At 44.8% G+C, this 24,454-nt stretch overlaps 1 protein-coding gene across 1 annotated transcript in view; it reads right to left on the bottom strand.

Moving 5' to 3' along the window:
- Positions 1 to 22,083, bottom strand: part of SPINT2 (serine peptidase inhibitor, Kunitz type 2) — a 29,988-nt gene extending 7,905 nt beyond the window's left edge. Inside the window, exons 1-2 of the mRNA XM_066348711.1 lie at positions 21,629 to 22,083; positions 628 to 798 (exon numbers count right to left, since the gene is read on the bottom strand). Of these exons, the coding sequence (XP_066204808.1) occupies positions 628 to 798; positions 21,629 to 21,734 (277 nt within the window). The 5' untranslated portion in view covers positions 21,735 to 22,083. The remainder of the gene's footprint in view (positions 1 to 627; positions 799 to 21,628) is intronic.
- Between the last annotated feature and the right edge of the window lie 2,371 nt (positions 22,084 to 24,454).

The raw sequence follows: 24,454 nt of genomic DNA, 5'->3' as shown, positions 1-24,454 counted from the left end.
CTTGCTCAAGCCAGCGACCTTGGACTCAAGCCAATGACCTTGGGCTTCAAGCTAGCAACCTTTGGGCTCAAGCCGGATGAGTCCACGCTCAAGCTGCGACCTAGAGGTTTTGAACCTGGTTCTGTGTCCCAATCTGATGCTCTATCCACTGTGCCACCACCTGGTCAAGCAGTATGTTCTAGTTTTAACTTGACTCAGAACTTGGCTGGCCTGGGTGAGCTCCTCAAGCCCTTTGTCCCAGAGGTAAAAATAACCCAAATGCTCAGGGAGCAAGTGGGGCAGCCTTTCTGAGTGGACCAGGGGGCTCCGATCAAGGGGAAGCAACTTCCTCCTCTGCTGGGTCTGGTGTGGGACTCGCACTAAGTAGTGGGAGAAAGGAAGCCATGGAGAAGATGCAGTCTGCCCTCTGCCCCCAGCTCCTGAGGCCTACTCTCCCTTTCTGGGAAGAGAATGGAGGGAACCGTTGTAAAACCACTATGTGGGCGACCTTTACACTGTGCCTGTTTTTTCTGTTTTTGAAAACATCCCCCAGGTTCAGCCATAAAGAACTAGTGAAGGGCAAAAGGCACCCACATACTAATGAATAAACTCCAAATAATAACATTTCCTCAACTACCACTGTCTTACCTGTGACATCAGCACATTTCTCAAGACAATCCTCCTTGGTCAGGTAATTGTTGTCGTTCCCACCACAGCCTCCATAGACAAACTGCTGGCAGGATCTGCCAGTGGCATTGTACCACCACCTATGGAAGGAGGCCCGGCATCTTCCCACTACCTTTGGAACTTGGCAAAAGTCTAAAAGAGAAGCAAAGACCAGTTAGCTTGGCAGGGCAATGCTGGCAACAGAGAGCATGCTGGACCTGCAGGAGGAGCCTGTAGTTTTCCAGAGTCCCAGTACCAGCACAGTTCCTCCGTGAACTGTCTCTACAGTGTCGCCATCAGGCCTCCTTGATGACTCTTACCTTTTACAGGAAAGAAGCACATCTAACAACAAAGGTACAAACCCACCCGACCATGTTGATTCTGTCACCCCCATTATCAAAGACACATATCCAGTAGAGAAATATGCTGTTCAAAGGCAAAAAACAGACTTCAAAGTCCATAATGTGTGTCTCATCACACTGGGCCAAGGGGACCTGAGCACAGAAAGGCCAGCACAGGTGATGGGAAGTCAGGAAGGAATCACAATGGCACTCTTAGTGCCCCTAATGAGGAACTTCATTACCTTCCCTACCCACTCTCTGCCCAGCCACCACTTCATACTTAAATTACCATAAGAGTCTCAGAAAGAACTCCCTAACTCCAGCTGCCCCACTGCCACCCCCAGCTACAAAGGCAACCCAGGTCACTCCTGTGCTCCAGCACTACAATGGCTCCCATCTGAGCACAGCAAGGGGCCCCCAAATCTGGCCAGCTCTAGTACAAGGGAAACAAAACAATGTTGTCAAATTCCAGGCAGCTATATCTACTTGCTAAAGGCCTCTCACTCTGCTCCCTCTCTTTTTAAAACAGTATCAGCTCTGGCTGGTTAGCTCAGTCAGTTAGGAGTGTTGTCCCCAAACGACAAGGTTCTGGGTTCAATCCCTAGTCAGGGCACACACATGAAGCAACCAAGGAATACCCTCCTTCCCCCTCCCCTCCGTCTCCCTTTCTCTCCCTCCCGTCTTTCTAGAAATCAATGAAAATTAAGCCCTGGCTGGAAAGCTCAGTTGGTTGGAGCATTGTCACAGAGCACGGAGGTTGCTGGTTCGATTCTCTAGTCAGGGCATATGCAGGAGCAGCTTGATGTTCCTCTCTCTCTCTCTCTCTCTCTCAATCTCAAAAAATATGAATTACCACCTGGCCTGTGGTGGCACAGTGGATCGAGTGCCGACCTAGAACCCTGAGGTCACTGGTTCGAAACCCTGGGCCTGCCTGGTCAGGGCACATATGACAAATAATCAGTGAACAGCTGAACAGCTAGAGTGAAGCAACTACTTCTTGTCCATACCACTGTCTGTAAAATCTTTAAAAAAAAAAAAGTATCATGAATATCAAAATAAGACTTTCTCCTAGAGGGAATAAGGAAGACTGAAAGCAATTTTAAAAGGCCATGTGACCACTGTATCGCCCCTCCCACTCAATCATGAGTCCACATTGCCTCTACCTACACCCTGGCCTCCACAACCTCAATAAACATCTTGATAAACAACCCAGGGCCCAACACTTGGTTCTATGTTGTCATTTACTTCTTTCTAGTTGTTTTCATGTTTGTTATATTTACTACACCAACTGGGGGCTGATTCTCGAAAGCACAGAGTGAGGATTTGTGCTTCTCTTGTGTCTCCCAAAATATGTCATAATGATGGGGATAAAACCAAATGTCCCATAAAACATCAATATGCGGATAAAAAAGGCTGGTGCTGCGCAAAACACACCACGGAAGTTCTGCACACAATAAATCACAGGTTAAACTAGTACAGGAGGAAAAGCATATCCTGAAGTAAGAAATTATTAACTTGAAAGCAACCATCAATGAAATCAGCAGTTAAAGGTACCTTATCTGGATGTGATATGAATAGAATCATATAGCATATCCAGAAAATAGAAAATCAATAGGACAGGAAGTAGGCTAATGGTTCCTAGTGCTGGGGGTGGGGTGGGGGAGACGCAGCAAATGGGCACAAGGATCTTTTGGAGATGATGGAAATGTTCCAAAATTGGATTGTGAGGATGGTTGTTATACAACTCTGTAAATATACCAAAATTTACTAATTGTATACTTAAGATGACTGATCTTTGGTATGTAAATAATAGTTTAATAGAGCAGTTTATTAAAAATAGGGATACCTTCTGTCCATAACATCAACCAGAACCAGCTGGGTGTGCACCTGGAGTAGGTATTTTCAACAATGTGTCAAAGGTCACAAACACACCCAATCAACATGGCCCAGGGAAAAGAAGACAGGAGAGCTCTCTGGTGTATGAGCCATATGGTTGGTCAAAGGTCAGTGGCAACACTGCTATCAAGACAAGACAGTGAGGATCCACACCAGATCCACTTATTACCCCAAACAAAAATCATCATCAAGGCAGGGAGCAATCAACTTCTAGGGGCAGCAATAACCTGCCCAATGAATGCTTTGGAAAGCACCTTGACTTGTTTTCTGAACAGTTTCAGGTACAGCCTTTTTGACAAAGACCCAAGGGTAGAACTGTACACTTTAAATGGGTGAATCACATAGTATGTGAATTACGTGTCAATTAAAACAAACCCTGAGCCTGACCAGGCTGTGGCGCAGTGGATAGAGCATCAGGCTGGGATGCAGAGGACCCAGGTTCGAAGCCCCAAGGTCGCCAGCTTGAGCGCGGGCTCATCTGGTTTGAGCAAAAAGCCCACCAGCTTGAACCCAAGGTCGCTGGCTCCAGCAGGGGGTTACTCAGTCTGCTGAAGGCCCGCGGTCAAGGCACATATGGGAGGGCAATCAATGAACAACTGAGGTGTTGCAACGCTCAATGAAGAACTAATGATTGATGCTTCTCGTCTCTCTCCGTCTCTGTCTATCCCTCTCTCTGACTCACTCTCTGTCTCTGTAAAAAATAAATTAATTAATTAAAAACAAAACAAAACAAAAAAAACCTGAGACCCTGACTAGGTAGCTCAGTTGTGGTCAGATTATCATCCTGATATGCCAAGGTTACGGGTTCGATTCCTGGTCAGGACACATATAAGAAGCAACCAATGAATACATAAATAAGTGGAACAATAAATTTATGTTTCTCTCTCTCCCTCTCATCCCTTCCTCTTTCTCTCTCTCAAATCAATACATTAGAAAACAAAACAAAACAAAAACCCTAAAACCTGAGAGAAGGCCGAATAAAGCTTAAGGCAGAAAACACCAGGCAGCAGTGCAACAGAGTAACCACAATATAAAGAATGGAAATTTGGTGGCTCTTCTTCATAACCTTGGGTGCCAGATACACACCCTGTGCAGGTATGGAAGCCTGAGGGTTTGTAAAGAGGAGCAAAAATGGCCTATCCAGGAGTGGATTCCTCAGTGAAATAAGGAATGTGCACTGCCTAGAATGTGGCCCTCATCATTATAGATGCAGAAACACACATTTAGTGCTGGCACTGAGACACAGGGATGCTGAACCCTGCTACCAGAGCACACAAGAGGATATACTAAGAAAATAACTGTCAAGTTGGTTAGATGTATACTCTCTCCAGCATACCACCTCAGAAAGCAAGCTGGAAAGTTGCAGGTCGCTTGGAGTCATAGTAAGAAAAGTTTAGTGTTCCTATGCACATCCACTCCCTCAGGTCTGCCTCTGGGACTTCCTAACTGGAACTTCCTTCTGCAGATATGCTGGTCCCTTCCCTACTAAGCTTTTGGGCCTGGAGGCCATTCTGTCTCAGCTAGCTAGCTGCTCACAGCTGCTTTCAAATTATCACACACTGATTTCATAGTTTAAGTTTCAAAAGTAACCTATTTTCAGGTTCCTTGGGGAGTATGAAGAAACATCACTTTTGTCCCAGGGAAATTCAGAAGTATCTCTTCATTAAGAGAAAACCTAGCCTGCCTGACCCAGGGGTCGCACAGTGAATAGAGCATAGACCTGGGATGTTGAGGAGCCAGGTTCAAAACCCTGAGGTCACTGGCTTGAGCACAGGCTCACCAGATTGAGCACAGGGTCTTTGACTTGAGTGTGGGATCATCAACGTGACCCCATGGTCCCTGGCTTGAACCCAAAGATCACTGGCTTGAAGCCCAAGGTCACTGGCTCAGCTGGAGGCCCCCTCTCTGCCCCCTCCCCCCCCTCAAGGCACATATGAGAAGCAATCAATGAACAACTAAAGTGATGCAACTAAGAGTTGATGCTTCTCATCTCTCTCCCTGCCTGCCTATCTGTCTCTCTAAAAAAAATAAAGGGTGGGGGAAGAGGGAGAGAGAGGGAGGGGGGGGAGAGAGAGAGAGAGAGAGAGAGAGAGAGAATATGAATCTAGCCTGGCCTGTGGTAGAGCACCAACCTGGAATGCTGAATCCTGGGCTTGCTGGTCAAGGCACATATGAAAGCAACCACTGAACAGTCAAAGTGAAGCAACTACTTCTTGTCCCCTCCTCTGTAAAATCAATAAATAAAATCTTTACATTTTCTAAAAAAGATTTTATTTATTGATTTCAGAAAGAGGAGGGAAATAGAGAAAGAGTGGGTGGGGGGGGAGCAGGAAGGATCAGTGCTTCTCCTGTGTGCCTTGCCAAGGCAAACCTGGGGTTTCAAACCAGCAATCTCAGCATTTCAGGTCAACGCTCTACCCACTGTGCCACCACAGGTCAGGCCATAAATAAAACCTTTAAAAAGAAAAAGAAAAAAAAAGAAGAGAGAAAACCTAGACAAAAAACACAGTCAGTCTGGAAAGAAAGAATCCTGATAATTGTTGCAGCTGAGTAGTGCTCTGTGAGGACTCATAAAACTGTTTTCACTGCTTCATTGTATACATTTGAAAATTCCTATAAAGAGAAAAAAGATAATGTCATGTTGTCACATGTTTTTTACTAACTAAATTGCTTTTGCGTTTCTACATATAATTTTTTTTTTTACAGAGACAAAGGGAGGGATAGATAGGTACAGACAGACAGGAACGGAGAAAGATGAGAAGCATCAATCATTAGTTTTTCATTGCAACACCTTAGTTGTTCATTGATTGCTTTCTCATATGTGCCTTGACCGTGGGGCTACAGCAGACCGAGTAAACCCTTGCTAAAGCCAGCAACCTTGGGGTCTTGAACCTGGGTCCTCTGCATCCCAGCCTGACACTCTATCCACTCTGCCACCGCCTGGTCAGGCACTACATATAAATTTTTACTCTCTAGGCTTGAGCAAAGTGAATTCCTGAAAAATAAGTTTGTTTTTATTTGCTTGTTTCAAAAGACACAGTGTTCCTTTAGAAAACACAGGCTATATATTCTTGACTTTTACCCCAAATAACATCAACATATTTTCTTTCATTGTTCTCCAAAAAGCCAGAAATACTTTCACTATGTAATAAGATGGCTTCCATGACTTATCTTCCTAAAAAGACTTAAACAAAAAATTAAAGTACTATACTTTGGTAAATTCAGATTAAAATAAAAATATAGAGCCTGACTGGTGGTGGCGCAGTGAATAGAGCATAGACCTGGGACACTGAGGACCCAGGAGGTCACCAGCATGAGTATGGGATCATCAACATGATCCCAAGGTCACTAGCTTGATCCCCGCCCCCCTTTAGGCACTTAAAAGAAGCAACCAATCAACAGCTAAAAGTGAGGCAACTGAATTGATGCTTCTCATCTCTCTCCCTTCCTGTCTCCTTTCTCAAGAAAAAAAAACTGTAGAGCATTATTTCTTGACACCCATTTATTGCCCTCACCAAGCATTACACCAGTCACATTATATATACTATTTCTAATGGTCACAATAAAACTATGAATCATGTAGTATCAACTCCATTTTATAGATAAGGACACAGGCCTGGTTAGGGCAATTAAGCAAAGTGAGCAGCAGACCTGGATGTCCATTCAGTTCATATCGGTCTGATTAGGAAGCACCACTGTAATGACTATAGTAACAGGTAGTGGGAAAAACATGACATTGAAGTTGCCTACAAGCCACAACATTCCTGAAAACCTTTATTACAATCTGAGGGCTCTCTAAGGCCAGGCCGTTGGCTGACCTGTTTTCAGTTATACTCTAGGATAGGGTCAGGAACAACATCATACCAAAGAAACTGGCCAAGGCTGAGGGGGATTTAGTTGGACAAATTTTCAGGAAGTTATTTCTTAATAAATAATTCTATTATTATGGAGGTAACTATTAGGTTAAAGCCATGGGAGGTCAATTCACTGGGGAAGGGGAAAGCCTCTTTTCAGCTTCTCTAGGCAACTGGCAGGTCGGTATAAACCTCCAACCAGGTCAGACCTGGAGAGAACCCCAGTGGACTGTCTTATTTCATATGAGATAGGTGACAGGCTAAACACCTTCCCGGGTCTATGACTGGGCACTGGGAGAGACCAGCTGAATATACACGGCTGGTGTATTCCAAAAGGAAAACTTATTTTATAAATGCCTGGATGCAAGCATACAAGCAGGCTGAGACCAACAAGTATCAAACCTGAGCTGCGGGAGGGTGCATTAGATAAAAGGGATTTGCTGGCATGGGGTCCTGGTACCTGGGCAAGCTTAGATTAGCATATCAGCTCTTGTTGGACAAGTGGTTAAGACGCTGGACTGCTAGATTAGCATATCAGGGTTTTTTTGTGGCCTTGGTTATGGACTTAAGGAGGGGAATTCTGCTGCAGAGACACAAATTTTTTTGATGTAGCACAGACTTAGTGTCCTTGGTAAATCCTGAAGATGGCCAAGAAGGTCAGTCTCCCAGTAATAGCTGGGGGCCTGAGTCTGTGAGCCTGCTTCACAAACAGCTATTGTGATTTAAAGCTCCTCTCCCTAATGGTCAGGTTCCTCCCCAAGGCAAGCTTTGTTATATCTCATAATGAAGGCCAGGCAGCTGTTAGAAAAGAGAAGAGCAAGCAAATTAACTGTATCTTTACAAAATGTTTGGGTGAGGGAAATATGAGTTTTATAGGGACTAGTTTAACCCTAACAATAACAAAATGATATATTGCTCACAAATGCAAGGGTGAAGTTAAATACTTTCTATGTTTTCAAAATGCAGGGTAGAAAAAGCTGAAGGGACCAAATTTGGATGTACCCCTTCAGAATATATAAAAACAATTTCTGCATTCAAGAAATAGTAACAGTCCCTTGGAAAAGCATCAGAAATAGTTAAAAATCATACGTTATATGAAATATGAGCCATTTAATTTTAAAACCCTGGCAGACAGTTTGAACATTAGCTATTACAAAACTTTCAAACAGGCGGGTCTTTGTTGTGGAAAACAGGTTTCTCAGGTTCTGAAATCACCTAAAGCTTTAACCAAGACACCTAGCCAATGGGACAACTTCCCTCTGTGTGCAGCTGGCTGCAATCATTTGCTGTCACACCTAACAAGGACACCACAGAAATGTTAGCCTGGAGTTAGGCTCCCAGGCACTAACTACCAATCTAATTTAACTCTCACAGGCTGAAGAGGATTGTGTCTAGTCCTTCTTCAGAAATGTACAACTGCCTGACCAGGCGGTGGCACAGTGGATAGAGCGTCGGACTGGGATGCAGAGGACCTGGGTTCGAGACCACGAGGTCACCAGCTTGAGCGTGGGCTCATCTGCTTTGAGCAAAGCTCACCAGCTTGGACCCAAGGTCGCTGGTTCCAGCCAAGGGTTACTCGGTCTGCTGAAGGCCCACGGTCAAGGCACATATGAGAAAGCAATCAATGAACAACTAAGGTGTCACAATTCACAACGAAAAACTAATGACTGATGCTTCTCATCTCTCTGTTCCTGTCTGTCTGTCCCTGTCTATCCCTCTCTCTGTCTCTGTTAAAAAAAAAAAAAGAAAGAAAGAAATGTACACCTGACCTGACCTGTGGTGGCACAATGGATGGAGTGTCGACTTGGATTGTTGATGTCGCCGATTCAAAACCCGGGCTTGCTCATACAAGAAGAAACTACCACAAGTTGATGTTTCCTACCCTCCTTCTCTAAAAATCAATAAACAAAATCTTTAAAAAAAAAAGTAAAAATAGCCTGACCAGGCAGTGGCGCAGTGGATAGAGCATCAGACTGGGATGCAGAAGACTCAGGTTCGAGACCCCAAAGTCACCAGCTTGAGCGCAGGCTCATCTGGTTTGAACAAAAGCTCACCAGCTTGAGCCCAAGGTTGCTGGCTCGAGCAAGGGGTTACTTGATCTGCTGAAGGCCCGCGGTCAAGGCACATATGAGAAAGCAATCAATGAACAACCAACCCGCAACGAAAAACTAAAGATTGATGCGTCCCATCTCTCCGTTCCTGTCTGTCTGTCCCTGTCTATCCCTCTCTCTGTAAAAAAAAAAAAAAAAAAAAGTAAAAATAAAAAGCACAACTGCAGCTGTACCGACTCTGAAAAATAAGTTTACTTTAATATATGCATTCATTGGTTGATTACTGTCAGTGCCTTGACCTGGGATTGAACCCACAACCTAGGCATATCCAGGTGATACTCTACCAATTGAATTACCTGGTCAGGGCCTGTGTTACTTTACTTTTTTTTTTTTTTTTTTTAACTTTATTCATTTTAGAGGAGAGAGAGATGGAAGGGGGTGGGGGTAGGGGAGCAGGAAGCATCAACTCCCACATGTGCCTTGACCCAGCAAGCCACGAGTTTTGAACCAGCGACCTCAACATTCCAGGTTGACACTTTATCCACTGCGCCACCACAGGTCAGGCCTTACTTTACTTTTCGTAGTTTTTTCCAGTGTTACTTCCTCTGGGACATCAACCTTTCTGCTACCACCACTTTCCTCATTTGTCACTAAGTGGGCCCTGACCAAGCTCCCTGGCTGCATATCCCATCTCTCGGCTGGAGGCAGTGTCAACATTCCCACAGTCAGCTAGTTCTTCTATCACTCCACTGGAATTTCACTTCTGGCTGCCTCCCAGCAGTTTTCTGTTCAGTTCCCTCTACTGATTAACCATTTTGTATAAACTGCCACATTGGTTTATCACTGGGAGGCAACACAACTACATGCTTTGTTGTGTATGAGCTAAGAAGATCTGTGCGGTGACCAGTCAGCGTGTGTATGTGTAGTTTACAGTGACCGTACAGCTAGCCGGTGAAACCTGTACCCAAGTACTCATGGTTACTACACTGTGGTAACTGAAATGTGAGCCCTGTTGTTCCGAGACTGAAATTATTTAATGAAAGTGTGGTAACTGAAATTCTTGCATGTTGAAGACCCTGCAAAGCAAGGGCTGACTTTATTTTAGGTGCTGTGGGCCACAGAGTTCTGACTCAACTCCGTCATTGTAGCATAAAAGCAACATCAGACAATATGTAAATGATGGCCAGGCTGTCGTTGCAATAAAATTTTGTTTATAGACACTAAAATTTTATCTAAAATAATTTTTACATGTCTTAAAATAGTCTTGATTTTTCAACCATTTAAAAAATGTAAAAATTGTACTTAGCTTGCCAATTCTTTTTTACAGCATTTATAAAAAACACCCTGTTCATATTTTCCACACCTACAGAGCTCAGTCTTATGTGTGTGGTCAGAAGCTATCACATAGACTGCTAGGGTTCACATTTCTTATAACAGCACTGATCATGCATTACTCATATTTATCCTTTGCTAAAAAGGCTGTGACACCCTTCCATCCCTAAAAACAGCTTTACTCATCTCATTGAAGCCATTTAGAATTCTAATAATGGCCATAGAGAAATTATTTGATACAAAACCCCCCGGACATTTGAAAATCATATTTTACAAAAAAATACGACACTCCTCAGTATCAAAAAGTGCACAGTCATGTAATTCAAGAGTTTCTAAGACCAGTGGCAACTATTACCACATCCACAAAGGGCTTGATCTTCACAGTCCTACAACAGCTAAAAGGTTACCACCAAGACATCTTATTTATGTCAGTTAATAACTGTGAGACATCCACATATTGGAATACCCAGAACTGTAAAAAATAGGCAAATGTGTACATGCTGGGACTGAAAATGTCTAAGAGGGGGAAATAAAGCAAAATAATGAATTCTATTTTATAGTAATTTTTTAAAGCTTTTTTTTGTTTGTTTGTTTTTGTTTTTGTTTTTTTACAGAGACAGAGAGTCAGAGAGAGGGATAGACAGAGACAGACAGGAACAGAGAGAGATGAGAATCATCAATCATTAGTTTTTCATTGTGCGTTGCAACACCTTAGTTGTTCATTGATTGCTTTCTCATATGTGCCTTGACCAGGGGCCTTCAGCAGACCAAGTAACCCTTGGCTGGAACCAGCGACCTTGGGTTCAAGCTGGTGGGTTTTTTGCTCAAACCAGATGAGCCCACGCTCAAGCTGGCGACCTCTGGGTCTCAAACCTGGGTGGGTTCTCTGCATCCTAGTTCGACGCTCTATCTACTGCGCCACCGCCTGGTCAGGCTATGATAATTTTTTTAAAACTTTTCATCTAGACAGATGTATGAATCTAGTCCTCAAGGGAAAGGGAATAAAGGAGACTTTTACATACAAGTTTTCTTTTCATCTGTATCTTTTGGTCCAGTCTGAGTTTTATCTGGACACTGGATTATGATCCCATTTGTTTGCTCAAATTTTTCAGTCAGCCTGACCGGTGGTGGTGCAGTAGATGGAGCGTCAACCTGGGTGGCTGAGGACTCAGGTTTGAAACCCTAAACTTACCGGATTGAGCGCAGGCTCATCCAGCTTGAGCACAGGCTCACAAACTTAAGTACAGAGTCACTGGTTTGAGCAAGGGGTCACTGGCTTGGCCTGAGCACCCCTCCACCCACCCCATCAAGGCACGTATGAGAAACAATCAATGAACAACTAAAGTGACACACTACGAGCTGATGCCTCTCATCTCTCAAAAAAGAAAAAAAAAGAATTGTGTTAAACTGTAGTATCCCCCATTTATGTGTCTGCAGAGAACTCGAGAATTGATTGATGCAGAAAAAGCCATGCATCTGGTGTCAAAGTATTCTGTAATAAACAGGAGTTTTCATTTTAGAATCTTTTAGAGCCTAACCTGTGGTGGCACAGTGGATAAAGCTTCGACTTGGAATGTTGAGGTCACCGGTTTGAAACCCCAGGTTTGCCAGGTCAAGACACATACGGGAGTTGATGCTTCCTGCTCCTCCTCCCCTTCTCTCTCTCTCTCTCTCTCTCTCTCTCTCTCCCTTCTCTAAAGAAATGAATAAATAAAATCTTTAAAAAAGAAAAAAAATTGTTTTAGATGAGGGAAGAGGCTAAGAATGTTAGCAAGAGAACAATCTTGAGAATATTACAAATATAATAGCCCAAGTTGATGTGAATATCTCTCTGTGTGATTTATACCTGTTTTGGATTTAGTTAGTAAAAAAGTGGTTTTTGGCAAGTTTGTTAGCAAAAAGTCCCCTTTTGTGACCTTCCAGACTTGTTTCCTGCTGAGGAAAGCACCATTAATCTTGAGGGTATCTTGACAACGGCATGTCTGGGAACAGGGACTTGCTCACTGTAACTTGAATTCACTGGTGTGAGGAGAATGTTTGCTTTCCCTCCATAGGCCCCACTGAGCCAAATTCTTCAGGCAAAACAACTCAAATGGGAAGGTTTACTTTGACACACAAGCCAGTATCATACGACTGTTGTGAAGATAATAATAGTTTCTGATCCATTATAAGCGCTTAAAACATTTGGCACAAAGTTTTGAATAATATATAGAGACATTATATTTTTTTGATGTTATACTTTTTTGAAGACCAGACTAACACAGCGATAGTGGAAATGACGATAAGAATGACACACTTCACTGGGAAGTCCAACTGAATGTGGTGACTGACAGGATAGAGGAGAATACAGAAAACCAAAAGTACAACCTCAGGTCAAAGAATCGATCAAACCACCTGTCACTCCTTTCCTTGGTTTTTCTGCTGAGTGACCATCCACCATACCTGAGGTGACAAAATTCCTTACCTTCACCCTAGGGTAAGATGACAATGGCAAACTACACATAGCTCAAAGTCCTGCACTGCTACATGAGATTATGATTCAGGGACAGAAAGCCCGAGGGTGGGACTGAAGAAAGTAAGAAGAAATATGCTTTGGTTACCCATTTGGACTGCGATATCTTCTCGCTACGGACTAAGAGAATCTCAATGTGTAAGTGAAGAGGTACTGAATACCAGGGAGGCAAACAAGCTGTTTTAATGCTATCATGCCAAATTCCAAAGTTGGCATTTATTTTATAATCAGCCTTATCTCTACCTATTTTTTTTTTTTTTTTTTAAACAGAGGCAGAGATAGACAGGGACAGACAGACAGGAATGGAGAGAGATGAGTAGCATCAATCATCAGTTTCTCGTTGCGCATTGCGACTTCTTAGTTGTTCATTGATTGCTTTCTCACATATGCCTTGACCGCGGGCCTTCAGCGACCGAGTAACCCCCTGCTGGAGCCAGCGACCTTGGGTCCAAGCTGGTGAGCTCTTTGCTCAAGCCAGATGAGCCCGCGCTCAAGCTGGCGACCTCGGGGTCTCGAACCTGGGTCCTTCCACATCCCAGTCTGACACTCTATCCACTGAGCCACCACTTGGTCAGGCTCTCTACCTATTTTGATTAGTTGGATAGGTTCTACACACTTGAGTGTTTCTGTTTCTCATATAGAAAACTTCTATCTCCTCTAGATTCATTCAGGTGTCTAAAGGTTGTCATTTTTAGGATAAGTAATTCAGAAACTTTAAAATAAAATTTTATTTATTGAATTTACAGTGTGGAGGGGTGAGAAGTAATCGCCTCATTCTAGCTGTTCATTGGTTGTTTGTGGTCTGTGTCTTTTTTTTTCTTTGTTTTTTTTTTGTTTTTGTTTTGTTTAATTTATTTTTTATTTATTTATTCATTATAGAGAGGAGAGAGAGAGAGAGAGAGAGAGAGAGAGAAGGGGGGAGGAGCAGGAAGCATCAACTCCCATATGTGCCTTGACCAGGCAAGCCCAGGGTTTCGAACCGGCAACCTCAGTGTTTCCAGGTTGACGCTTTATCCACTGCGCCACCACAGGTCAGGCCTGTGGTCTGTGTCTTGATCAGGCAAGCCCAGGGTTTCGAACCGGTGACTTCAGAGTTAAGGTCAGCACTCTATCCACTGAACCACCACCAGCCAGGCTCGGCAACTTTGAAATAATTCCCAGGTATTTATGAGGAAAGAACATTTACAATGACAAACCCAACTTAAATTATCAGTCTCATAAAAATCTTGGTGTTCCAGATATAAAATCTTGACATTAGATATGAAATGTACATTTCATAAACTCTTAGCACAGTGCAAACCAGCACTTGTACCCACCAACACTTCATACTCATCACTCAAACAGGACTATAAAATTCTACCCTTACCTAAATCCATAACTAGAAATACCGCAGCCCATGTGAACAACCTGGAAACAAAGAGTTCAGTCTTTCACGGAACTGTTTGTTAATTCACATTTAGGGGTTCTTAAGTCTCTTCTGAATCTAAAAATGGATCATTTTATTTATTTTTTATTTTTTTAATTTATTGATTTTTAGAGAGAGAAAGGGGTGGAGGAGCGGGAAGCATCAACTCGTAGTGACTACTTCTCATATGAGCCTTGACCAGGCAGGCCCTGGGTTTCGAACCAGCAATCTCAGCTTTCCAGGAAAAATGGACCATTTTTAGAAACTGATAAAATCTGCCCTGGCCAAATAGCTTGGTTGGTTAGAGCATCATCCCAAAGTACAGAGGTTGCTGGTTTGATCCCCAGTCAGGGCACATACAGGAACAGATCTATGTTCCTGTCTCTCTCCTTCCCTTCATCTCTTGTTAAAAATCAATCAATCAATCAAGAAAGAAAGAAAGAAAAAGAAAAAAGAAACTGATAAAACCTAATGGACCCTTTCCCTAGAGCAGTGTTTCTCAACCTGTTTTTTTATCACCAACCCCCACCAAAAGAGCCTTTAGACATATTTTTCTTAATCACCTTAGGAGATTTTGGCCTGACCAGGGGGTGGCGCAGTGGATAGAGAGTCGCGGGCTCATCTGGTTTGAGCAAAAGCTCACCAGCTTGGACCCAAGGTCGCTGGCTTGAGCAAGGGGTCACTCGGTCTGCTGTAGCCCCACAGTCAAGGCACATATGAGAAAGCAATCAATGAACAACTAAGGTGTCCAACGAAAAACTGATGATTGATGCTTCTCATCTCTCTCCATTCCTGTATGTCTGTCCCTATCTATCCCTCTCTCTCTGTAAAAAAAAAAAAATCACCTCAGTAAATTTTAATATCACAGACATACTGTGTATTTATGTAGATTGGCCCTTTGAAAGGTCACTATTGTAATATCTAGTATTTTCTCATCCCCAACCCCAGAAATGCTCTAGACCAGTGGTCCCCAACCTTTTTTGAGCTACAGACCGGTTTAATGTCAGAAAATATTTTCACGGACCAGCCTTTAGGGTGGGACGGATAAATGCATCACGTGACTGAGACAAGCGTCAAGAGTGAGTCTTAGACGTAACAGAGGGAATCTGGTCATTTTTAAAAAATAAAACATCGTTCAGACTTAAATATAAATAAAACGAAAATAATGTAAGTTGTTTGTTCTTTCTCTGCGGACTGGTACCAAATGGCCCACACTGGTACCAGTCTGTGGCCCAGGAGTTGGGGACCACTGCTCTAGACTTTAAATAAATAACAGACCCTGGGACACATATGGACAAAGTATGACATGTGAATTCAGGAACTTCAAATTAAGGAGCTTTTTATTTTATTTTTTTAGGTTGTATTTACTGATTAATTTTAGAGAGATAAATATAGGGAGGAAACATCGATTTGTTGTTCCACTTATTGATGCATTCATTGGTTGATTCTTTTTTTTTTTTTTTAATCTTTTTTTTTTTCTTTTTTTTCTTTATTCATTTTTAGAGAGAGGGAGAGAGAGAGAGACAGAGAGAGAGAAGGGGGAGGAGCTGGAAGCATCAACTCCCATATGTGCCTTGACCAGGCAAGCCCAGGGTTTTGAACCAGCGACCTCAGCATTTCCAGGTCAATGCGTTATCCACTGCACCACCACAGGTCAGGCCTGGTTGATTCTTGTATGTGCCCTGACCAGGAATCAAACCAACAACCTTGGTGTATCAGAACAATACTCCAACCAAACTGAACTACTCGGCAAGAGCCAGATTAAGGGGTTTCTGAAGCCACGGACCTAGGACCCTGTTGGTGAGATCCACCTCAAACATCTCAAAAACTAAATTTTTACCCTAATCTCTCTTTTTTTAAAAATTGATTTGAGACAGAAAGAGAAAAGCATTAACTTGCTCTTCCATTTAGTGTGCATTCTCTGGTTACTTCTTCTATGTGCTCTGACCAGAGACTGAAGCTGCAACCTTGGCATATTGGGACAATGCTCTAAGCAACTGAGCTACCTGGCCAGGGCCTATCCTCATCTCTAAAATGGTTTTCTGATGATGAAAAATGTACTTCAAATAAACTTCAAAGTAACTGAACTCCAAAGTTCCTGGGTGTCACATTCCTTTACGGGGAGTTTTCAAAAAGATATTGTCAGAAAGAACACATGATATGACATTTATGACCAGGATCGTGTAAAGGCTTCTATAATCCATAAACTAATGCTTTTGGGCTCATCTGTAAAGTCTGCATTAGTCACCCAGGCTTCCTGGGGTTAATGAAGTCACCTCGGTGTCATCTCTTTAGATTTCTCTCCCCCCTCACATGAATCACAGGCTACCTTATCCCTATTTGGCCTCCCCTGTCAGCCTCAGGAAATGGCAAACAGAGGCTTGGCTGCTTGGCCAATACCCAAGAGACAAGCCTGAGCAAGCAAATGACTCTGGGAATGGGTAAAATGAGAAACAGGTGGGGGAGAGGGGGTGAAAGAGAAGTTTGCTTTCTCTATCACAGGCTGCACTCTCAAATGCTGACCAGTGCAAAGGAATGTTTCTGGTGGAAAGTACATTTTTCCACTTTCTATTTCCAGGGAAAAGTCCACTCTCCCTCAGTGGACCTAAAAGCAAGGCCCCTGCCTGACCCGGTGGTGGTGCAGTGGATAGAGCATCGACCTTGAACTCCAAGGACTCGGGTTTGAAACCCTGAAGTCGCATGCCTGAGCCCAAGTATGCTGGCTTGAGCAAGGAGTCACTGGCTCGGCTGAAGACCACCCCCCACCCCAGCCCCATCAAGGCACGTATGAGAAACAGTGAACAACTAAAGTACTGTAACTTTTATAGTTTCTATAATTGTAAAATTTTTAATGGAAAAACTTATGTTTTGGCTTTGCCTGAAAATATGAAAGTCTGGCACCACCACGACTATGTTCCCACATTGCACCCAAATGGAGCACATCCTTTTTTTCTGAGGGGGGGAGGATGAGAGATGAGAAGCATCATAGTTGCGTCACTTTTGTCATTCACTGATTGCTTCTCCGGAGCATATTCTTAAGGTGGGGGGGGGTCACAACTGAAATGTTTATGGATGCAGAGGGCCGGCCAAGTGAATAAATACACACTGAGGGAGATTAGTACCTGGCCTGTCCAAAAGGAGCGACAGGCTCCAGCCCATGGGTGCAATGTGGGAACACAGGCCTGGAGGCGCGAGACCTTCATATTTTCAAGCAAAGCCAAAACAATTTTTTCCATTAAAAAATTTACAATTATAGAAACTGTGCAAGTCGCATAGTCTGTCTGAGGCCTCCAGGGAACAATTTATAATCTCTTTGTGCGTTCTATGATGCTCCTCTCACCTGCTATCACATCAGCCCCAGCCTCCTGAGCTATACCTCTCCTTCCCATCATCCTGTTCCGTCACCATCTCCCTTCCCCCAACTACTGGGGCCTCTCATGCTTGTGGCCTATCTTAAGCAAAAGCTCTCATTTTCTCAACCACTTCTCTAAACATTGTCACTTTATTATTTCTAACCTAACCGGGTTTCCCTTGAATATGCCTTCTCTTGTGCCCTAGAAGTGGGTAGGTCTTCTTCTTTTTCTTCTTTTTTTTTTAATATTTATCTATGTATTTACCTTTACTGATGTTTTATTTCTTTTCTTTTTCTCTCTCTCTTTTTTTTTTACAGAGACAGAGAGTCAGAGAAAGGAATAGATAGGGACAGACAGACAGGAACAGAGAGAGATAAGAAGCATCAATGCCTGATCAGGCGGTGGCGCAGTGGATAGAACGTCGGACTGGGATGCGGAAGGACCCAGGTTCGAGACCCTGGGGTTGCGAGCTTGAGCGCGGGTTCATCTGGCTTGAGCAAAAAGCTCACTACCATGGACCCAAGGTCACTGGCTCGAGTGGGGGGTTACTCAGTCTGCTGAAGGCCCGTGGTCATGGCACATATGAGAAAGCAATCAATGAACAACTACAGTGTCGCAACGAAAAACTAATGATTGATGCTTCTCATCTCTCTCCGTTCCTGTCTGTCTGTCCCTGTCTATCCTTCTATCTGACTCTCTCTCTGTCCCTGTAAAAAAAAAAAAGAAGCATCAATCATCAGTTTTTCGTTGTAGCACTTTAGTTGTTCATTGATTGCTCTCTCATATGTACCTTGACCAGGGGGCTACAGCAGACTGAGTAACCCCTTGCTCGAGCCAGCGACCTTGGGTCCAAACTGGTGAGCTTTTGCTCAAACCAGATGAGCCCGTGCTCAAGCTGACGACCTCGGGGTCTCGGACCCGGGTCCTCCGCATCCCAGTCCAACGCTCTATCCACTGCGCCAATGCCTGGTCAGGCATAGAAGTGGGTAGGTCTTCTTGCTCCCAAGTGCTACTTCCAGACCATTCTCTATTCATCCCCTTTCCCAACCCCCCAGATATAAATCTCGTCATCAGAACATATGGTACCCACCTTGTGCATCATTTTCTAACCACTACACCTCACTCCTCCATGATTTTAGCTTCAGGCTCACTGCCACACCCCCTGTTCCTATCATCATTCTTGGTGATTTCCATATCCAGGTAGATAATCCTTGAACCATTCTGGCCTCTTGATTGCTGGACCTCTCCTCCAGGGATCCTGTCCTCCCCCAGACCCTCCCTCCCATGGCCACGCCTAGCCCTTGTCTTAGTAACTGCAGCCTCTTCAAAACCTTAGTTTCAAGCATCTCACTCCCTGCCCTTCATATCCTACTGTTGGGCAAATAAGTTTGAAAAATGTGTTTTTTAGGTCTGCTCGCTTATATTTTGCATTGGCCTGGGCAGCACCATGTGTATGTAGTCTGTGAAAGGCTTGCCCTCAGAGCGGCAGATTGCAAATTGCGGACTACCTTCCGGCTTGGGAGGGGCCTCTGTATTGCTAATGTTTGCTGAAGAAGGGATTTTGTCCCCAGCGGGGGTTTTTGCAGGAAGGGAAGAACAGATGTGGAACTGGAGCTGAGGGGTTTGGGGAGCTCTGCTGAGGCTGGTGAGGGCCTTTGATCCCAGGAAGAATTGGAGGTTTTCTGGGTTGTGGAACCAGAGAATGCCTTAGGGCTTTGGGAGCTCTGAATGAGAGGGAAGCAGTCTTCCCTGCCTGTTTGCTCATCTGCCCGTATAAGACTTTAATAAACGGAATGGCCCACCATTTTTTGGCTCCACTGTTTCTTTACCATCTGCCCGAATCCAATGAGAACCTGCATGGCCATGGCGGTGGCGGCCACTGGCCTTACACCTATCTTTCTAGTTCATTTTATCCAAAACCTCAGCTTCAACAATCCGTTGACCTTACAACCTTTCCACAACCCCTCCCTCAGCCTCCTCATGTCTTCACATAGATTAAATTCCTTGATCTACCATTATAATTACTCCCTTACACGCTTTTCCCTTTCCATCCTACTCATCCGGCAGAGCCTATGCAGCTCCATGTGACTGGGGAAACACCTCACTCAGTGAAAAAGCAATCAGGAGGGAAGAAAAAAAAATCAAAACTGTTGAAAGCTTTCAAACAAACAAGTAAGGGCATTAGTTGACCCAGTCAGACAGGAGTACTTCTGAAAGGTCAGTAGGTCCAGCCAAAGGCATCAGCCCCAGAGGCCACTGAGAACTGAGAAAGCCTCTGCAGCCAGACCTAGCTTTGTCAATTACTATTGTATGACCTTAGATAAGACCTGTAACTTCACCACCATCCAGGTTATCTCAAGGATTAAGTAACACATACGAGCTCAGAGTAAGCAATACATGTTAACCCCAAACTCAGTTTTGACAAAGTCCAGGCCAGGTACCTGGATGGTACTGTCCACCCTACAATAATCATTTCATCTACAAAAGTCCAGAAGGGCTGTCAAATCCTGGTTCAGACTGCACAAATAATGAAGAAAGAATAAATAATGCATTCCTGATTCTTGGTCCTCTAGACCTGAGCCTCTCCCCACTGGCCCTTGACAGTTCCATTAACTCAATTTTTTCCTCTCTGCCTCACGCATAAAGAAATTAAAGTCTTCAGAAGTCACCACAGGACCAGGAGAGAAAGCACAAGAACACAGATATTTATATATCATGATAGAGAAAGTATGGCAAGAGAAGCAAATTGCCTCAAAAACTATATGTGAAATTTAAGTGGTGTATTTTTCTTTTTTGCAAGAGACTGAGAGAGGGATAGATAAGGACAGACAGAGAGAGAGATGAGAAGCATCAATTCTTTGCTGCAGCTCCTTAGTTGTTCATTGATTGTTTTCTCATGTGTGCCTTGACTAGGGGGCTCCAGCCGAGACAGTGACCCCTTGGCTCAAGCCAGAGACCTTGGGCTTCAAGCCAGGGACCTTTTCGGCTCAAGCCTGGGACCTCAGTTTTGAACCTAGGTCCTCTCTGCACCCCAGTCCGATGCTCTATCCACTGTGCCGCCGCCTGATTAGGCTAAATGGTGTATTTTAAGGGGGGAAAAACAGAATTTGGAATCAGTTGTTTGTTCATGAGATGATTTTAGGTGATTATATTGGGGAAAAACATGGCCACCATTATCTTACATCGCCCCATTTGGGTACTTCGCCCTGTTCATTTATTTCTTAGTAATTTAGTATTGTGATTAGTGCTCTTTACTTAAATATTTACTCACTGTCTCTATCTCTCCCACTAGAATATAAGCTCTGTGAGTGCAGGGATCTTGCTTGTCTAAGTCACAAATGTCATCACCTGTGCCAGCACTGTCCCAGACACACAGAACGGGCTCAGTAAATTTTATCGAATCAGTGTCTTTCAAAAGTTGTTTTCAAAGCCTGCTTTTGCTTGTCTCAAGCAGTTAAGGTTCTAACACTTGTTTAAAAAAGACATTTCAAGCTGACCTTCCTTTGAGTGAAGAGATTTAAATCCAAACTTATTATGCTCCACGAACTTCTTAAAGAACAATCCCATGAATCCCAGCCCAGCTCCTCAAAGCCAATGCCTTTCTTATACCAAGGCGCCCCCAACCTGGCATCTGACAAAATTTCTCCCCTCGAACACTTTTGCTTTTCTCCTCCTTCCTGTGTACATAACTGAGCATCACCTTCCTTCTTAGGTGCTCTACTGCAACTGAACCAGAAAGGAGGTTTCTCCGGAGGCTTAAGTCCAACATCTAAAGAGGTGGAGGTGGGGCCTCTTCCCTTAAGAAAAACTGTCACCAGGCTATCTCATCTAAACCTCAATCTCCTCAGGCCTACCTCCCAGGGCTTTCCTGGGCCCTGAAACTTTCCGCAGACCGTAAGAGGCCGGTCTTCTGATAGGCCTCTCACCCTTTCCGACCACAGGGAGGGCTGGGCTACTCCTCAGTCAATAGCGCTTGTCTCCTCCCTCACCCACAGGAAACTTTCTCAATCGCGACTCCGCCTGTTCTCCTCCCAAGGGTTCCCAACCCCCTTCCCAAGGCTCAGTCTCCCAGGGCTGGCTCCAACACACCCCCAATTTCCTCCCCCGCCAAATTCTCCCGGCTCAGACCTCACCCAGGGCCCCTCGGATCCCAAGTTACCCTCCACACCCTGCCCCTTACGCCCCGCCTTCGACCACTCGGCCATCTACTCCTCCCAGGAAACCCGCCAGGACCCTCACCGTGGACGCCACGTTCTCCGTCGGCTGCCTCGGCCCCGAAAAGGAGCAGCGTTACCAGCAGGGCGAGGACCGCCCGGCACCGCCTTAGCCCACACAGCTGCGACATGACGGGGTCCCACCGGCTGTGCAGGCGACGGCTCTAGCCACTGGCCGTTGGGGTCTCGCGATCAGGTGCAGGAAGCCTCTTGCTGCGCACGCGCACTGAAGCGTCCCGCGTTCAGGTGCAGGCTCGCTCGCAGGGGCTGACGCGAGTCTCCGGAGAGCCCCTTTCTCCGTCTGTGGACTCTCTGCCTCCTATGCCCACAGTACGGGAGCACGCTCCTGACTCGCCCCTTTCCCCCCAGTGACACACAGCAACTCCCCACCACACGTCCAAATGCCTGGTGGAAGCCGGAGCCAATGGCGGCCGACTGGAAATAGCTAGCATAGGTGTCCGGCTGGGGGGCGGGGCGCACCTGGCCAGGCGGGGAGCAGAGAGCGCAGGCGCAGAGAACAGGCACCTGCGCGGCCATGCTCCACCCTCAGCGCACCTGGGTCTGCTCCTGGTGCCCGGGGCTGGAGGGGAGGCGGGGCTTGCGTTGGCTCCACCCCGGGTAGAGCCTGGCCTGGAGAGAGGCGCATGCCCACTGAGGCAGGGCTTTTTGCTATCCTTTCCCCAAAGCTGGTTGATGAGGTCCCAGCAACTTCCTTCTTAGGCTTGGGCTAGGGGATAGGAGCAGAGCGTTTAGAGACGTGTTCTCTGGAAAACTGTTTTTTTGCCCGCCTCAATTCAGCCTTCCTTTGAAGGAGAGGGACTTATTTTTTCCTAAATTCGACGTTCACCAAGTGCCTAACCGGAACATTGTTGGATATTCAGCGTGACCACGTCAGACTAGTTAGTCCCTGTGTCACCAGACTGGAGCAGCCTGGAGTAGTAACAACTGAAGCATAGGGCAGAGTGATTAGGAATGTGACGGGGAACTACAGGCTATGTGATCATGAGTTAGGGTAGTGGATGATGGGAGCCCAGGCAAATTCCTCATTCAGTGTGAGATAGGGCCAAAGAGAGCTTCCTCAGAGGAGGTGATAGACTCATGAGTTAAGATCAGTCTCAGGCCCCACCCCCGTGTTTCCCAGTCCAGAGATGAAGATAAATTATTCACCAGACTGGGATAGGTGTCATGGCAGTGATAGGGAAGCACAGGCATCATCAGGCCTGAAAGGATGGAACCCAGAGGAAGTACCTGACCCAGCTTGGGAGCCAGAGGGGCTTCCTTGGAAAGGGAAATAAATCTCAAAAGGAGGATGGAGTGGGACAGGCATAGGAGTAGAGGAAAATAAAAAAGGAGACCTATTTGAGCTAGGTAGTGGAGAAAAGCCCGTGAGGAGGTGATTTTGAAAATGAAAACTGGAAGATAAAAAGAGATAATAGCCAAAACATTCCAGGAAATCAGGAACAGCAAAAGCAAAAGTCCTAACACAGCCTGACCAGGCAGTGGTGCAGTGGATAGAGCGTCGGACTGGGATGCGGAGGACCCAGGTTTGAGACCCTGAGGTCACCAGCTTGAGTGCAGGCTCACTGCTTTGAGCAAAGCTCACCAGCTTGGACCCAAGGTCGCTGGCTCGAGCAAGGGGTTACTCGGTCTGCTGTGGCCCCCCCTCTCCCCCAACCCCCCCACCCTCCTCAAGGCACTTATGAGAAAGCAATCAATCAGTGGTAGTCAACCTGGTCCCTACTGCCCACTAGTGGGTGTTCCAGCTTTCATGGTGGGCGGTAGCGGAGCAACCAAAGTATAAATAAAAAGATAGATTTAACTATAGTAAGTCGTTTTATAAAGATTTATTCTACCAAACTTAGCGAAAATCCGGCATAAAGTACTTGGTAAGTAATTATTATTATATGCTTTAACTTGCTGTAACTCTGCTTTATAAATTTTATAAAGTAAAGTTACTTCCCTACTTTATAAATCACCATTACTGTGGAACCAGTGGGTGGTTAGAAAATTTTACTACTAACAGAGAACAAAAGTGGGCGGTAGGTATAAAAAGGTTGACTACCCCTGCAATGAACAACTAAGATCTCACAATGAAAAACTAATGATTGATGCTTTTCATCTCTCTTCGTTCCTGTCCGTCTGTCCCTATCTATACCTCTCTCTGGCTCTCTGGCTCTGTAAAAAAATAAATAAAATAAAATAAATAAAATTTCTAACACAAGAAAGACTAGTGTGAAAAAAAAAAAGACTAGTGTGTTACAGGAGCCAAGGCCATTCCTGCTATTCAGCCCTCCTGACGTGATAATACAGGGGTAGGCAACAGTGGTTTTACAGTTGTGTGTACATGAAACAATTTATTCTCATATTATTATTTATTAATTTTTATATCATTGTTTTTTTAAAATGAGAGGCAGGGAAGCAGAGATACAGACTCTACCACATGCACTTCAACCAGGATCCACCCAGCAACCCGTCTGGGGCTGATGCTCTGCCCATCTGGGGCCTCTTCTCCATTGCTCAGCAACAGAGCTACTATTTAGGGCCTGAGGTGAAGCCATGGAGTCATCCTCAGTGCCTGGGGCCAACTTTCTGGAACCATTTGAACCATGGCTGTGGGAGAGGGAGAGAGAGAGCAAGAGATAGATTGGGGAGGGGAAGGGTTGAGAAGTAGATGGTCACTTCTCCTGTGTGCCCAAACTGGGAATTGAACCCGGGACTTCCACATGCCGGGCTGATGCTCTACCACTGAGCCAATGGGCCAGAGCCAATTTTTGTATTATTAATTTATATTACAACTGTAATCCTACATTTGCCCACCTCTGGTATGTGAAGAGCCTTAACTGGATAAAAT

Source organism: Saccopteryx leptura, chromosome 9, assembly GCF_036850995.1.
Source record: "Saccopteryx leptura isolate mSacLep1 chromosome 9, mSacLep1_pri_phased_curated, whole genome shotgun sequence".
Lineage (NCBI taxonomy): Eukaryota > Metazoa > Chordata > Mammalia > Chiroptera > Emballonuridae > Saccopteryx > Saccopteryx leptura.
Note: the sequence above shows the minus strand (reverse complement) of the source record. Positions and strands in the feature narration are given on the sequence as shown.